The sequence below is a fragment of the Polistes canadensis genome, unplaced genomic scaffold, assembly GCF_001313835.1.
Source record: "Polistes canadensis isolate GaletaPanama2010 unplaced genomic scaffold, ASM131383v1 scaffold_131, whole genome shotgun sequence".
Classification (NCBI taxonomy): domain Eukaryota; kingdom Metazoa; phylum Arthropoda; class Insecta; order Hymenoptera; family Vespidae; genus Polistes; species Polistes canadensis.
The window spans coordinates 166,475-185,063 of NW_014569678.1; the positions used below are offsets into that span (position 1 = coordinate 166,475).

The 18,589-nt window shown below is 29.7% G+C and overlaps 1 protein-coding gene across 3 annotated transcripts in view; it reads right to left on the minus strand.

Annotated features, from left to right (window-relative positions):
- LOC106788268 (CCR4-NOT transcription complex subunit 6-like) overlaps positions 1-18,589 on the minus strand; it is a 249,584-nt gene that overhangs the window by 114,840 nt on the left and 116,155 nt on the right. Inside the window, exon 4 of one of the 3 annotated variants that reach the window (XM_014751398.1) lies at positions 9,457-9,570. The exons of 1 other annotated variant lie outside the window; for it this stretch is intronic. In XM_014751398.1, coding sequence (XP_014606884.1) covers positions 9,482-9,570 — 89 coding nt within the window. In that variant the 3' untranslated portion in view covers positions 9,457-9,481. Of the gene's footprint in view, positions 1-9,456; positions 9,571-18,589 lie in introns of those variants that run through there. One more of the 3 variants, XM_014751399.1, reaches the window with a different exon arrangement.

Below are 18,589 nucleotides of genomic sequence, written 5' to 3' on the forward strand. Positions count from 1 at the left end.
AATCTCTTGATTTATAGAATAAAATTTATGGATTAAATATTTCAATGAAATAATATTATCTTTCTATAATAAAATATTGAATGGGGTAATATATACATAAAATTTTTTATAAACGTTCGATCATTCTTTCAATTAAGTTAACAGGTTTTTTAAATCAAACAAAAATGTTCAATTCCTCGACGATTAATTATCTATAATTATGAGACATTAATATGAATGGGGAAAATGAACGATCGATCGATCGATTCATCGAAAGATTAAAAAGAAAAGAAAATAAAACAAAAAAAGAATAAATTGAAATCTTTTTACATTTTATTCTTATTCTTTTTTCTACAATACAAATATATATATATATAACCGAGTAATATACTGAATAAATAATTTCAGAACAAATCCGAAAATAAAAGGGAATAAATTATAAAATGAGAAAAAGAACTTTAGATATTTAACAATAGGAAATAATGAAATAAAACGAATAAAACACATTACCCATCGATTTATCGAAAAAGATTAAAAAAAAAAAAAAGAAACAAGTAAAAGAATAAATTCAAATCTAATTCCCTTCTCTTATTCCGATACAAATGTAACAATAATTTCGTTAACGAACAAAAATGAAAAATAATATATATATAATTAATAAATAAAACGAATAAATATTACTTCAGAGAAAATAAAAACAATATGAATAAAAAAAAAAAAACAAGAGAAAAAAATGTGCTTTAAAGATTCGATAGAGTAGAAGTGTAGGAAAAGTAACCCACTCGAGGTGTTATTCTCTTTCTAAGTTTTGCATTTTGAATTCAATGTAGAAAGGTGCATCCCAACATCAACACAAGCAACAGCATCCTTTTAACAAAACGTAGAACGCAGGGTGGTCGTTCGTTTCGCGCTAGGAAGTCAATTACGTAAAGTGCTACGAGTTAGATAAAAAAAAAAAAAAAGGTGTATGCGGTTAGTATACCATCGTGCTACTTCCTGTTTCAAGAGTGGTCCACTCTCTCTTCAACTTCAACTTCTACTTCTTCTACTTCTACTTCTACTTTTCCGTCGTCATCTTCTTGTTCATCTTTCTCCACCTCCTACTTCAGTTTCAGCTTTGGAACATCTTTCTTTTCTTTACTACCCCCCCCCACTCCGCACCCCCTTACCAACCCACCCTGTTTTCATTCTAACGTCGCGTCCATTATAACGAGCTTCTTTTATAAAAGAACAAACATATTTTCTGGTTTTATTTTCTTTTTTTTTTCTCGTGAAAATGTTCCACAATGTTTGCGTTTGATACTTTTTTAAGAGAGAGAGAAAGAGAGAGAGAGAGAGGAAAGTGATATTATTAACGTCAACGTTATTAATTAGATAAATATTTGTATACTTTTTCTATTTTGTTTTTTTAAATGATTAGAAAATAATAGAATTGTTAATAAAATGTTGAATTATTTATGATAATTATTGATTTTTATATTACATTTTGTATATGAATTTTTAATTGTATATATACACATGTACGATAATTATTTAATAATTAAGATAAATTAATAATAAGAGAGAGTGTAAATAATTAATTATAAATAAATATATAAATTTAATTGTGAAATACGATAGAAAAGAAAATAAAGTATAACATTTTATGAGTAGATGTTGTCACTAAGGAAGTTGAAACTAAACTGCAATCGAAAATGACAGCAATGTTCAAATAAACGTGTCAGGTGTAAAGATAAAGAATAAACTCGAATGAAAACATTGTTTACGTGTGACGATGCTCCTGTTAATAGTTTTTTTTCTCCGCTTTTAACTTGAAAATAAAATCAATCATGATATACAGATTTTTTAGATGATTTTTTATCTAAATACAAAATCTAAATAATCTAAAAATTAATACAATATATGTATACTATATAAATGCAATTATAAAATCTAATACAAAATGAAATTAAAAAATGATCCAAGTGATTAAATAATATGAACACTATACATTAAAAATATACCTACAAAATTGAACAGATATACAATCAAAAGTTTTTCTTACAATATAATCTAACACAATACTTCTTTACCTATTTTTAAATTTGTAATATGTATTTAATTTTTATTTTTTACACATTTACATTTATATCTACCGAACTTATATAAATTTCCCCAAAGTTAATTGAATATAAATAAATAAAAAATAATAATATACGAATACGTATAATATAGTTAAATGTTTTCTAAAAAAAAAAAAATATTTAAAACTTACGTGATTGTGTAGAACAAATTTTATATTGATGCAACGAATGATAAATTTATTTAATCGTTCGTATATAACAACGATAGAAATTATTTTTGTCTAACGATGATCGATAACGGATATCGCAAAGAAAAATTTAACCGCGTGTATATAAAATGAAAGAAAAGAAAGAAAGAAAGAAAGAAAGAAAAAAAAACAAAGAGAGAAAACATAAAAAAAAGTCTCGTTTTTCAATCGAACGCATTCTTCCACCTCTCGCCCACCCCCCTCAAGTGCAGAGGCCCCATATTATTTTACGTTACAGGAGAGGCCACGATCGATATAGGAAGATCCCGGAAACGGGATCCCTTTACTCCTCCCTTTTGCAACGATCCGTAAAAGGGCAAATGAAACTGCGAAAGGAATCTCGATATTCTCTCTTTCTCTCTCTCTCTCTTACTCTTATCTCAGAGAATGCATTACACGAACAAATATTTCCAAGCATGTTAACGTTTCTTTTCTTTTATTTAAACGAATAATTATAATTATTTCCCCTATCGAATAGATATAGATAAATCAAATTAAAATATAATATTTTAATCTCGTAATAAAATTTTATGTAGAGAAAAAGAAAATCTGTAACACGTATGAAATAAAAAAAAAAAGAAATCAAATTTTATTTATCAAAATTTGTAACACGTTTATGAAAAAGATAATCGTTTAAAAAAAAAAACACACACAAAAGATTAATTAATTAAAAGAAAACAATTAAATTAAATATAAAACTAATCGTAACGAACAAAACTAACACACAGCGAACTAAAACAAAATCAATAAAAATAATCTAATAATAATAATAATAATCATTTCTTATTCTCATAGATTCTTACTATCATATTATATCGATTAAAAAAGAAAAAATAAAATAAAGAAAAAAAATGCATAATCGAAGCTTGCAATGGGTAAGAGGAGTCAGTCGGATCATGATAAAGATGAGAGAGGATAACACAGAGTACCTGTCGGCTAAACGATATGCAATCTGTCCTAGAACAGGCTTGCGCACTCATGCTCGTGTTATGCATACTACGAAGGAGAAGCATTTGCGATCCACGATCTAATTCAATTTCTAAAACGGCCGGAAGCGTAAGGATATGGAACGGGGGAGAAGGAGAACTGTGAGTGAATAAGTAAGTAAATGTATATACGTGTATATATATATGTGTATGTGTATATATGTAAATGAATAAGTGAGTGAGTGAGTGAGTGAACAACAACGAGAAGTGAAGGAAAGACTAGAAGAAGAAGAGGGGGGAAAAGGGTGGGAACAGGGGGATGGGTTGAGAGTTTGTCGAAGGGAAAGAAAAGGTAGGAGGGGGTGAAAGGGGATGAAAAGGGGGTGGTTGAACTGACTCAGTAGCGAAACTTTGGAACTGTCATTAAAACTTAACGGAAAACACACTCCTTCCAACAGCCCATGGCACACCAACTTCGATATGGATCTTGATATCCGACGTATGGCGGCATAGTTCACTCTATCTCTATTCCTCTACTATCTATTTATCTATCTATATATCTATCTATATATATATCTATCTATTTATCTATTCTTCCCTTTTAGCCAAGCTATCCTCCTATGTTATTCCACCTATGGAAACTTGCCCGCAGTGTATTCCGCTAATTAATTAATAGTTATGCATACCTATACCACCGATCTAACTAGTGCATTCAAATTTCCGATAGATATCGATTCGTGTATGTATGTGGTATGTGTGTGTGTATATATAATGATTATAAGATAAATAATGTAATAAGAATAATATAAAATCAATTAATTATACAATGTATAATATATGTATATAATAATAATACATATACGTATACTTTTGCAAATTTCTATTGAATTTTTGTATTTTCTATAACTATTAATTTTTAGTATAGAATAATATTAAAATCAATTAATTGTACAATGAAGTATAATGTATAATAAATGCATATAATAATACATATATATATTCTTGCAAATTTGTATAGAATTTTTGTATTTTCTATAATTATTAATTTTTAATATACAATAAAATTCCCTTTAATATGTTTTCCTAGAAATATCTAATTGTTTCTGACAAAACCTAGGATTTCCATGATTTCATTGAATTATACGATTTAACATACACATAATAAATGGACGAACTTACACCTACATATTTTATACAAATTAGATATATTATATGAAATCACGTTAATACACCCTAATCATTCACCTTATGCGTATAATAATATTCTAAAAAAAATCATTCTAAATAATATATTAAATATTTACACATATCTACTACTGCAAAGAAATAACAAAAAAAAAACACATGGCAGAATAAATTTAGTTAAACGTAAATCAATATAATCGCTTACTGTCGAATATAAAATAAATTCATTGAATAACCATGAAAAATGTAAATGTAAATTTAAATAAAATAGAAAAAGAATAGAGAACGGAAATAGAGGGGATAGGGGGAGGATAATAAAAATAAAAAAAATCCTAGAAAAAGGGTCAATAGGTCGAAAAAGTTTCTTTCTCTAAAATTCAAATGTCATCGGAAACATCGCGTATACTTCCCCCTTATGTGAAGGGGGGAAGCTTTAAAAAAAAATAACGTTGAATCATTCTTATCCACGTATTCGAATAAAAATGTTTAACACATTGAATTCTATTCGTAGTTCTTCAATCTATTCGAAAGTTGTCTGTTAAGTTTAAGTCATCATATAATAATAATAATAATAATAATAATAATCATCATCATCATCGTATAGTCATCGTAATCATACTCGGATTAACGGTTCGAATCTGCTGCTGTTTTCTTTCACCATGGGGGTTACGTAATTAAAGCGACCGTGATATTCGTTAGAATTCAAAGTGGGTTGGTTGGCCTGGTTGGTAATAATAAACGGCTGCTTTAAAGTGCACCAATGTAGTTGTAATAGTAGTAGTAGTAGTAGTAGTAGTAGTTGTAGGTAGCGCTTTCCACTTAATTTCACAGGCAACAGGTTGATCGCGTTAAATTATTCGAACGAGCGAACGTTTTCGAGAATTTTTCTTCTTCATCTTCATCTTCATCTTCATCTTCATCTTCTTCTTATTCTACTTCTCAACATCTACTACCTTTTACTTTCCTTTTCTATATGGGTGGGGGGAGGGGGGGGGGAGGAGATTTCTTTTTTTCTCTGCACGTTTATGTTGTTTTTTTTAACGTTTTCTTTTCCCCCTTCAGTCCGAGTGAAAATTGTAGGCCATTCCAAACTAGTTTGTTCGAGAAATCGAAAGTATAACTCGAAATCAACTTCCGGTTATACGAGAATAAAATGGAAAGATAAAAAAAGAGAGAGAGAGAGAGAGAGAGAGAGAAAGGGAAAGATAGTGAGAATTAATTAAAATTTAATTATATACTATGTATGTGCTTGATTATATACATTGACATCTTACTCGGATAAGAAGAAGATAAAACTGAAAAAACATTTTTTTAAATAATCAATTTATATTTGAAAGATAAATCCGACGCGTAGGTTTTGTTTAATCATTTGTTTTTCTTTTTTCAAAAATTAGAAACAAGAAAACAAAACTCGAGTAAATTATTGTAACACGTAGAAAAGAAACAAAATTCAATAAATAACCATACATATATTATATAATACAATAATTAATCTCAAAGATACAACACAACAAACATGGTTATTATATTATTATTATTATATTTAATCTGTGTTAAATATAATACACACGCGTATATATTATTGTTTAAATATTAATAAAGCGAATTAATAAACGAGTTACAACGAGAACAACGTACGATGATAAAAATTGCATTCTAACCCCGTTTTTATTTCAAACCCTTTTTACTCAATTCGACTGATTTCAATTTTCTCTCTCTCACTCTCTCTTTTTCAACCTAGTCCTCTTTACCCCCTTTATAATTTTTTTTTGTTTTCTACGGGAACAACTGAATAGAGGAAACTACGAATTCTACCACACGTATCGGTACCCGCGCGAATATCCGCAAATAGTCGAGGGGTGTGTAGAGGGGGAGGGAGTCGGTGGTAGTGGTGGATATTTGCTCATACGCAGTTACAATGACCAAAATTCGTTCATGTATACGTGCATACATACATAAATGCACACGTATGTATATATATGAGAGTGTGTGCATCATACACGTATGTAAATGGGTGTGGTTGGTGCACGTGGAGTTTGAATATGCGAAACTATAGCCAAAGGGGGTCTGCTTCTCATCGAAACTTTTTCAAAGGAACTACTCTCTATTTTACCGTATCCGAAGGCTTTTTTTTTTTTTTCTAACACAGAGACAGACAGAGAGACACAGATATAGAGTAACGTGTACACACACGCGAAATATAAACGCTTCGTTCGTTTCGTACAGTTGTGAATTACAAACCATTGATTAACAGTAGTCAAATTCTATCCCTTTCTTCTCTTTTATATTTCTATTCTGTTCTATTCTATTCTCTATTCTATTCTATGTTCTATTCTGTTCTTTCTTTCATCTTTCTTTATTTATTTCATTCCATTCGTGCGTGAATTCGAATAAATTCATTTTTACAAATCAATCGAACGAGAAAATCATTACGATATTGTGATTAGTATACATTTAAAAATCTATATCTAAAAATATCTATCGCTATATTTATATCTAATAAAATAATACGTCCTGAGATTAAGTACAAATAAAAAAAAAAGAAACTTTAAAGGACAAAAATGTGCAAGTAGGTATACTTGCTTTGCTCGCTGGCGTTCTAAAGATTAGAAAGTTTAAAGGGTGGAAAGAAAATAAAAGGAAAAAAAGAAAATGAACAAAATTACTAGAAGAATGAATGAAAAATTGTAAAACCGTTGGAAAGTTGAGCTTGGTAAGTGTACAACATAAGTACAGGTAGATAGGTACGTAGGTAATGTTCTTAATCTCGGACTGGACGACTTTGCCACCGGCAAAGTAAAATCTTGTAATTAACGCGGATGGAAAAGTAGACCGAGACGGTAAATCTGCCAAGAGAACCCTCGACTAATGCTCCCTGCTGCACCACTTTTCCTTTTTCTTTTTTTTTTTCTCTCTCTCTCTACCCCTCTTATTCTTCAACCCCACCCTTTTTTCTTTTCTCCCCACCAAAGGGAGAGAAACGACACGAGAGAAGTGGAATAGGAAAAGGGGCTGGGAAAAAAGTGTGGAAAGTGGGGAGGGAGGGGAATAGTCGTAACGATGAAACGAACGGTAAACCTCCCCCTCCACCCCCTTTATCAACGTCATCATCATTCTCCTCATTTTTGAGTGGTACCGAAGTCAAAGTATACTTCGACTCGTCCGAATGAGAAAGAAGTGCACTCTCGAAAGAGGACAACTTGCTGCTTGTTAAATCGTAGTACCGAATAAACGAATCATTATATTATATTATTAAACCCCCCTCCTCCTTTTCCACCTTCTCTTCATCCTTAACTTTAGTTCGATACCACTTATGTGATCATTTTTCTGTCACATTTTTATTAAATATAAAGTGATGACATAAAATGAATTGAATTAATTTGAAATGAGCTTTATATATGAGATGACCAAATAAATTAACTTAAGATCATTGAGAAGTAATTAGTAAGTTTTAAATATATAATAATAATAATATATATATATGAGATGTGTGTGGATTAAAAGTAACGATACGATACGATATAAAATGAATTGAATTAATTTGAAATGAGTTTAGATATATCAGATGATCAAATAAATTAACTTAAGATCATTGAGAAATAATTAGTAAGTTTCAAATATATATAATAATAATAATAATATATATATATAAGATGAATAAAAGTGATGATACGATACGATATAAAATGAATTAAGTTTAGATATATGATATGATTAAACAAACTAATTAAAAATCATTGAAATAATGATCAAATAAATAATAATGAATATAATGACGTAAGAAAAAGAGATAGAATGTTTATAATTCATTTTTCCATCATATGTTTTTACTGTATACTAAACTAAGGCTTTTAGACTACCTGTGTTTTATTCTATCTTAAACAATAGGTTCTTCTTTTCTAAGTAGGGGCGTGTCTTTCACGATGAGAGAAAACCGAATGAACCAACCACGGTTAGTAGACATCATTATTATTGTGCAGTTAATACAATTCGCATTGTCCAACAACGTTTTTCTTATAACCGTTTGTCCGATATTCTATCTTTCTTTTTTTTTTCATTCTTCGCATAGAGACCTTAACAACAACAACAACCACGTTAATTATCGTCCCGTTTTCTCCCTAACTTTCTAGATCATTTTATTCCTATTTTTTTTTCTTTTTTTTTTAAATAAATACATTCGTATAAATATATTTCCTTTGGTGCAAATAATTATTTTTCTTTTCCTTTTTATATTATTTTTTTTTTAATACACATCGATTATTATCCTCATTGTTTTTAATACAACATTCTATTAGGTAAAGGATTCAATTTTTTTTTTATGTATTAAATCGTAATATTGTAGTAACTGGAACAGGGTCATTTTCGAAGATAACAAAACGTTTTGAAAAGTGTTTATTACACACATGAACACACGCCCACGCACCTTTCTTTTTATCTTTCAACAAGAAGCTACGAGTTTGACCTTTTTTCTCTTCCCCCCTCTACTTTATTTCCCCCTGAGCTTTCGTTTAATCGATGAGAAGCAAGCATGTGTTCGGTGTAAAGTAATCTCACGATAAAATTCTATTTAATTTGAAAATTTCGATCGGTCACACGTCTGATATAATAATTTAACCTAAAGTGTGTGTGTGTGTGTGTGTCATATATATATATATATATATATATATATATATAAAATGCATGAACGAACCTAACTAAAACCCCCGAGCCTCTTTGCTTCTTTAATGAATTCAATTAACGTTTAAAGTAAAGTCCCACCCCCCCCCCCCCCCCCCCCCCCCCCCCCCCCGTTGTTACCAAGGCCTTGGCCTTTTATAATTGATTTNATATATATATATAAAATGCATGAACGAACCTAACTAAAACCCCCGAGCCTCTTTGCTTCTTTAATGAATTCAATTAACGTTTAAAGTAAAGTCCCCCCCCCCCCCCTCACCCTACCACACCTCACCCGCCTCTGTTGTTACCAAGGCCTTGGCCTTTTATAATTGATTTATACTGAACGAACGCTTTCGAAAATGTTCGTTCGTTCGTTCGTTCGTTCGTTCTTCCAACCTATCCATTCTAATCAATAATCTAATCAAATTTTACTCACTAAAATATTCTTCAATTTTTTAGTCAGATCTAAAACACTGTCAGTCATTTCAATCCATATTCGTGTGTACGTACCTGCAACAAGAGAAAAAAACAAAACAAAAGATTCTAGTTAATAAAGAAAAATATATATATATATATATATTAGAGGGGGACCGGAAAGTAATTTTTGATCATGTCAATATTTGTTTATTACATTTATCGGTTCGTGTTTATATAATATAATAAATTTATTTGAAATAAATTTCAAATAAACAATACAAGAATATTAAATCGTAATTTTATATTCAATAATATATTATATTATAAAATATGATATCGATATTTAACTTTGACGAATAAATTTCATATATTTATTTAACGATAAAACAATTTTATTTTTATTTATTTATTTATTTGCGAACAAACTAAAGAAAATGGAAAATTGGAATGCCAAAATTTAATTTAAGATTCCACCAAATGGTTTTTTTCTTCTTCTTCTTACCCTTTTCTCATTCAACAAACCCCTTTCTCTACTAACCACCCGCCCTTCCCCCCAAACCAACGAAAACTCTTGGCTAATTTTTTCTTTTATTTTTTCTTTCCACTTTATCATCGTCGAAATATAAAAAGAAAAATAAAGATAGATAGATAGATAGATAGATAAATAAAGAAAAAGGAAAGAAGTATCTCGAAAGAATTTTATTCCCTTGAAAAAGAAATTGCCTCACGGTACTTCGAAAAAATACGGATGAAGTATTTAAGTTTAACGAAAAAAGGGGGAACACGGAAGGAATATAAGGGAAAAAAGAATAAAAAAAAGAAAAAGAGAAAGAAGAACACCGTAAGAGGTGAAAAGAAGTAGGAGAAAAGTGGGTGGCAAAACTGGGAGGGGGAGGAGGAGAGGGGGGGGAGGACTGAAGGGTAGACGTTTCCATTTTTTTTTCTCTCGTTTCAAACCACTACCTTCATTCCTACCCCCCTCAAACCCCCATAAACCCCTCGTTCGTCTGGTTATATTCTACGGGAATGATTTTAAACGAATGCCACCCACGCTCGAAGAGTGCAATATGCACTTTGTAATACGACGTTCAAACTTAAAACATAGTTTACGTTATAAATACATATATATATATATGTATGTATATGTATTGAGAAAGTGAAGACTATCCTTATTTACTACAACTACTACTTTGACTACTAACTTCCAACTATTTTCCTCCATCCAATTTTCCGTTTATCCGGTTTTGAAAGGAAAACTACTGTAAGTAGATAAAAAAAAAACAAACAGAAAGATAAAGAATGAATTTTTATTGTTTTCTTTATCCTCCTAAAGAAGATATTATTATAATATTATGAAGTGTTCTCTTACGAATATTTAAATATATTATAATGATATTTTTCTTTGGTGTTTGTTTTGTAAAAAAAAAAAGAATTACTCGACAATTGTGAATTGAAATTATTTGTTATTGTGGATTAAGATGATTTTTTAACTGTAGTACAATTTAAAAATTATTATTTTATAAATCAAACATTTGTGAATAAAATATAATAATATTGTATTAATTTATCACAGAAATTCTGTTAAATAAAATATCTTTACAGCGAGTAAGAGAAATAACGATTTAAGAATATTTATTTGAATCATTGAATAAATTAAAGACAAATATCGACGAGATCAATCAAGAAAACAATCTTATAAACGTGAAAAAAATATAACGATAAGGAAAAAATATGTTAAAAAAAGATAAAAGAATCGTGATCGTTTATATTCGATTTTATTCCAATTTGCTATCGAGAAGAATATTAAGAAGAAGAAGAATGAGAAGAAAAATAAGGAAAATAACGCAACAACAACGCAAAAAAGCTATTACGCAAAAAGCACGAGGATGAGGAGGATGATGGGTGATGGGGGTGGGAATGGGGGTGCAGTGGTTGTTGCATTTATATTCCTCGTAGCTCGTCGACCCAACTTTCCGAGTGGGTAGTAGCACATTCCGTCCTTGAAAGGTGGCAAAATGTGAAAAGGGAGAGAAAAAGCTTTCTTTTGTTATCGAAAATAAAGAAAGGGAGAGAAGTGGGGTGGGAGGGGGGGGGGGAGAGAGAGAGGAAATATACGTATAAGTGAGAAAAAGATTCGAGAGAAATAAAGAAAAGAAAAAAACCCCCAAACTGATCAAAACAAATTAGTTTCAATCTTGTATGATTTAATTATAATCATTTCCCCCCTCCCCCCATTAACACATGCATTATTATACGTATATTTTATTTTATATTACATCGAATCACTATTATCATAGTTTTTTATAATTTATTATTTTTTGATTTTAGTTTAGTTTTAAAAATTTTTGATTTCTTTTCATTTTTCTTCTATCGTTCGAATAATTAATGATCTCGCAATTTAATTCAAATACCATAAAGTATATTTTATAATTTAAAGAAAAATAATCTCATTGGATTTTAATGATTTTATTTATATCTTTTGTTCATTGTTATCTCATCGTTAGATTCTATATTAAATATATATACTTAGATATTAGATTTTCATCTGATTTATATCTTTTAAAAATCTCATTTTAATATTATACCTTTCCACGTTGTTTTAATTCATTAAGATTTATTTTCTAAAATATGAAATAGATCATTTAACAAAAAAATAAATACGAATATATTTTGAAAGTTCCAATTCTTGAATATACCAATTATCATACTGATACATATAATTAAACAATCTTAATCATCTATTATATAACAATATTTAATTTATATTCCATACCAATTTCGTTTACTTATAACTCTCTCAATATATTAATAATTAAATAAATAATACTTTGTGTTAAATAAATTCCGAGAGATGCATCTCGTTGCAGCACAATATAATCATACATGCACATATAACTCGCAAATGAGATAATTGATAAAAATAAATAAATAAATAAGATAAGTAAAGGGTAAGGTAAAGGTAAGTATGCAAATATGGTTATCTATGGAAAATTAAAGGGGGGATAAGAGATAAACGTTGTTCCATATGTTTTAGATTGTAAATTTATTCGAGAGACGCGGAAGAAGTTGGAGAGAGAGAAAAAAAAATAGAAAAAGAAAGAGAAAGAGAGAGAGAGAGAAAATTGTCCGCTCCAATTAGTATAACAACGATCGAGAACTAATTATTATTTTCTATGTTGTTAAATCCATTCTCGGTCGATTAAACGGATCGTTACGAGCGAAGAGGACTCATTGCAATTTACCGTTATGCATTCAGAAAAAAAGAAAAAAAGAAAAAGATAGACAGACATAAATAAAGAAAGAGAGAGAGAGAGAGAGAGAGAGAGAGAGAGAGAGAGAAAACGGTATAATTTTTTTTATCACATCTTTCAAGAGAATTTCTCCCCCATCCTAACAGCAAAGTGCAAAAGCTCATGGTGTCGTTGTTCCAAGTATTTCACGGGTCCCCGAACACCGCGAGTTTATAGAATAGGTAAGAATTTCTAAGTAAAAATAACTTACAAATCGATGAATAAAAAAAACGACTCACCTAACGGTCCTATAAATTCTTCTTCGAATAGATTATAGAAAAATATATTTATATATATATGATTTATAAAACTAAAATTTGTATTCTACGTGTAGACAAAAGAGTGCACTTTAATTTAATATAAAAATCATTAAAATGTATTTGCTTAAAAGTATAAAAAATATTTGCTGAAACTTTTCAAAGAAATTGCAAGGATGCACAATTTATAGCATTGCATTCTTTGACATTTTCTAAACCTTTGCAGATTGATTTATAACTTAAATTTGTATTCTACGTATAGACAAAAGAATGTACTTTAATTTAATATAAAAATTATTAAAATTTATTTATTTTTAGTATAAAAAATATTTACCGAAACTTTTGACGGTAACATATATATAGAAAATAGATAAAATAAAATTGTTTGGAATAATAGAATGGTAATATGTAAATAAGAAAGATGTTTATAAATTATTGATGACGGAATAAACGATAGATATCATAAGAATTTGTTAACATATAATATAATGTTACTAATACCAACGAATAAATACACACACACATATATATATATATATATAATTTCTCGCAATAGGTAGTTATTGTTTTAACGCGAGAAACGAATCGGTTCACTGAAAGTTTCATTAGTTATTAGTTATGTAACGGAAATGTAAAATAAGGAACAACGGTATTACAAACTCGCAAACGTTACGTAGAATTGTGCCATATTTAATTGGGAAAAAATTCATCGTAGATTACTATAATTTGACGATAGTATTACCATCATTGTATTGTAAAAAAAATAAACAAAGTGACTGTCGAAATTTCTAACGAAACAACACAACAAAATACTTTTCTCTTGCTTTTTATTTAATTATAATATTATATATATATATATATACTACACAATATATTTTTCTTATATTCATTATGCACGATTATGGTGGTATGATTAACGTCTGTGTTCGTGACACGCATGAGTCAACGAAAAGGAAAAAAAAAACAAAAAAAAATAAAGAAATAAGATATACTTCCTAACTCGTATTTAAAAATAAAATAATAGGAAAAAAAAAAGAAAAAAATAGAAAAATTAACGTGTATATCACGTATACACGTAATCATCTATACTTTCATATTACGTAAGTATTCGTTAATATAATCTCACTGACATAAAACGAGGCCGTGACAAATGCTTACGTAAAAACACACGTGTCTATCGTGTTTCAGGATCACTGTCGAGGTTCTTCCAACTTATTCGATCTTTTATTCATATACTTTATTTCTTTCTTTATTTCTTCATTTATTTTTTTATTATTATTAATATCAAACCATAATGCAATTTCGTATTCCACGTGTGATTTTAAATGCGTTAAATGCGTTAAAATGTTTTTGAAAAAATAACTTAAATATAATCAAACATATATAGGTATGCATAGTTTATTATTTATTTAATATTTTTATATATTTATATTAATTGCACGTTGATATAAAAATAAAAATAAAAAATCAAATCGTTATACAAATGACAATATCACAATTGAAAATGTTCTATAATAGGTTTCTAATATTTGTTTATAAAAAAGTTTGCAAGAAAAAAAATAAAACATTCATGTCAAATGCAATTTTTTTTTCTCCCCATGAATAACACATCTCCAACCATCAACCTAAAAATGTTTCTCTTATTCTGAATACATTGGAAAACTAACGAATGAACGTGAACGAGTGTAATGCACACAATACTTCAACGTTTAACTTTCTCTTTCACTATTTCTATTTCTATCATACTTTGTATCGAATAAAAAAGCATTGGTATTAGAAGAACGTACAAGAATTAATCGTCACGTTAATATTAAAATAAACTAATCACCCGTTATAACAATTTTGTAATATCAAACGTTTCTTTTAATCGAATTAATTATGAAAACAAATTTTTCCATCCAAATAATTAACAAATTAAATTAATCCCTATAGATGCATTAATAATTTCTACAATTGTTTTTTTTTATCCTTTCTTATTCTTCTTCTTCCTTATTTTAATCCACCACCTTTTCTTCCCCCTTATCTGCCCCACACCCCACCCCTCGTTACCAACCAATCACCAAAAGCAATTAGTAACGAACTGCCATTTTCAATGGTAAATCTAACTGGTAATGGAGAGAAGAATTTTACTATTCGTTCGAATTTCATTCGACCTAAGAATTTCTCGTAGTATTCTCTGTTAATTTTCAACCAACCCTCAGTCAACCCCCCCCCCTATCCCGGACAGATTCGCATCAAGATTATACGATGAACCCATTACGATTTAAATCCCCGGTTGCTGTTGTTTAATGCAACGATTCGATTTTACACCTTTTCTTCTTCCCTTTTTAAATTATGGGGTTTTTTTTATTTATTTATAATATCAGTTTTTTTTCTGATTAACTCATCCTTTTTCATTACACACGCACACCTCTTTATTTTCTTTCTATTTTTATTTGTTTTATCGCATTGATTAAATTTAATCGAAAGTTTTAATCTTGCAATTGATAAAAAAGATTAAAAAATAAAGGGTGGAAGAAACAGGGACAAAGGTGGTAAGGATAAAAATTTCCAAGAAAAAGAAAGAAATTGTACATCCTTAATCGTCCCATGGGTGTCTGTCACTTATTTTTTCTCGTATCGATTTTATACTCGTTCGAATAATAAAAATAAAAGTAAAAAATAGAGAGAAACCTCTTCTCTTATTTTTTCTCTCTTTTTTTTTTCATCTTCTTCTTCTACTTCTTTTCCATACAACGATCGCAATGGCAATTAAAAAAGTTTAAAAAAACGTCGGGACGCGTTACCCTTTATATACATTTTCCTTTTCCCCCCCCCCTCCTCTATTTTCTTCCTTTTCCTTTTTTCTTTTTCGTTAAAAAAAGAAAAAAAAATGGCTATGCGTTTAATCGGTTCGTTAAAAAAGTTGTCCGTGCATATACGTTCGTTGTGAACGAGAGTAAACTAACAAGTAGAATACTAAACACACACACACACATATATATGTATACATATTCTCATCAATTCGTATTTCAAATCATTTATCGTATACTATCTATTATATAAATATACACAGTTAGAATATCCCTAGTAATAAATATATATATACGTATAAACATATTTACGTATGTAGGAAAAGTGCATTTCTATCAGAGATGCATTAAAGTGCAGATAACTTTAAAAATGTCCATACATACATACATAAATAAACATATATGACGAATGATATAGAATGATATAGAAAACACAGTTATTTTCGAGAATAACGGTAGAATATAAACGCACGTATTATCAAAGGTAAATCGTAAAGGTAGGTAGGTAGGTGCTGTTGATGGTGGTACCCCAAACGTTGCTTGCTGTCCACCACCACCACCACCACCACCACCACCATCATCATCATCATCACCAATAGTATCAACTAATATATATTATTACTACTACTACTACTGTTGATGCTGCTGCTGCTGCTGTTGCTGGGCAAAGTGCCCCAAACGTTGCTTGCTGTCCACCACCATCACCACCATCATCACCAATAGTATCAACTAATACATACTATTATAACTACTACTACTACTACTACTACTGTTGATGCGCTGCTGCTGGGCAAAGTGCCCCAAACGTTGCTTGCTGTCCACCACCACCATCATCACCATCATCACCAATAGTATCAACTAATACATACTATTATAACTATTACTACTACTACTACTACTACTACTACTACTGTTAACGCTGCTGCTGCTGCTGCTGGGCAAAGTGCATTTTACGTTACGTCAAAATGTGGTTTCCTGTTGCACGGTTAACCTCGTTTCGTTAGATGCTCTCTCGTTAGCGTGCACGAAGAAGGAGGTCGCGAAAAATGGATTAGGTAGAATGCTTTGGTGATGTATACTTGCTGGTATATTAGTATATATATATATATATGTATTTGTGTCTGTTTATACATATATATATATATTTCTCTCTTTCTCTTTCTGTTCGCAGTCGTTTAACAAACGGTGAGAAAACTGCAAGTGAAGGGGAGAATTCCCAGAGAACCACCTAGTGGTACCCGTTTCCTATTTATAACTTCACTGAGTGCTGGAGTTCCACCTTACGAAAGCTCATACCCAGAATACGTGTGAGAGAAAGAGAGAGAGAGAGTAATACACCTTTAGGTGCACCCAACGATTCTTCCTTTCCTACTACCAATTCTATAATACCCTTATCCTTCTCTTACTTATGCTTCTGCTTCTGCTTTTGCTTTTGGTGTTATTTGTACTGGTATTGGTACTGGTATTGGTGCTAGTACCGTTGGTGCTTTTATTATCTTCCTTTCTCACTTCTCTCTTTCCCTATTCCTCCCATACAACCAAGCAATCAATCCTCAGGTGGCTCAACCTATTGTTTTTCAGGGTATAAAGGAAGGAAGGAAGGGCTTTGGTTGAGTATCTGAATTCTAAAGGTGTACTAATTCTTACAACGGGCATCCTAATATTCTACCATATCTATCTCTCACTCTCTCTATCGTTTTATTTCATTATTTCTTCATAATAATTTCTCTTGAATAAATTTAATGATAATTAATGAATAATACATTTTTTGTTATGTAGAGAGAAATAAATATAGAGGATTGTTTAATTTAGGATTTAAGATTTAAATCGTGTTACGATGGATGTAATATTTTTAGATTTGTTTTTTTTTTTCTATTAATGTAGTACTCTCGTAATTAGTATTAATTTAGGGATCTGTGAAGATTAGATTAATTAAATGAAATAAAATTTGATATTGGATTGTTCGGCTAATAAAAATATGAAAACTTTGTTGGACTCGTTAAAGAATATATATTCATATTTTTTGTAGGTAACGTAACAATTAAACAAATTGCAATGTAATAACTATAACAAACAATTTATGTTTTAACATTTAACTAACAGAATTATTTCTCTATCTAAAAAATCTAATAAAAATTGTATATAAAATGAATAGGCATCATTTTTATTTCTAAATACACACATACACACAAAAATATGTATATATATATATATGTTTTGTTTTAAACCGGTCATTTGACTGTTAACAGTAAAAATAAAGTATCGATAAGTTTAGTATTAAACGTGACGGAATAATCCGATCTGGTATCTTGGAGACTTTCTCTGACAAAATCAACGAAGCAAGGCAACACGACCATGATCAGTTACGCGTGTTACTCGATGTCAATGAAATGAATGGACACAGAAAACTAGACCTGATGTCTACGTGATGTCTCGATTTCTCTTCCCAACATTCATAGAACAAAATCCAGGTTACTGTGTCAATCACGTGTTTATTCTCGCTTTATTCTTCCATCGTGTGACGCGTGTATAAATTAAACAAAAAGAAATATATATAAAATAACAAAAAGTTCTTTAATCGTATTACAAAAATTTGTATAATCATTTGAAACACATTTCATTTACTATTTTGATCCGTAACACATTTCTCTAATTTTTTTGTTCCTTTTTCTTTTTCTACTTGGATGTAAGAAAAAATGTTCTACCTTAATCGTATTTAGATATTTTTAAAAATGTCCTAAAGGTGACAGGTTTAAATCAAGAAGGGAAAAAA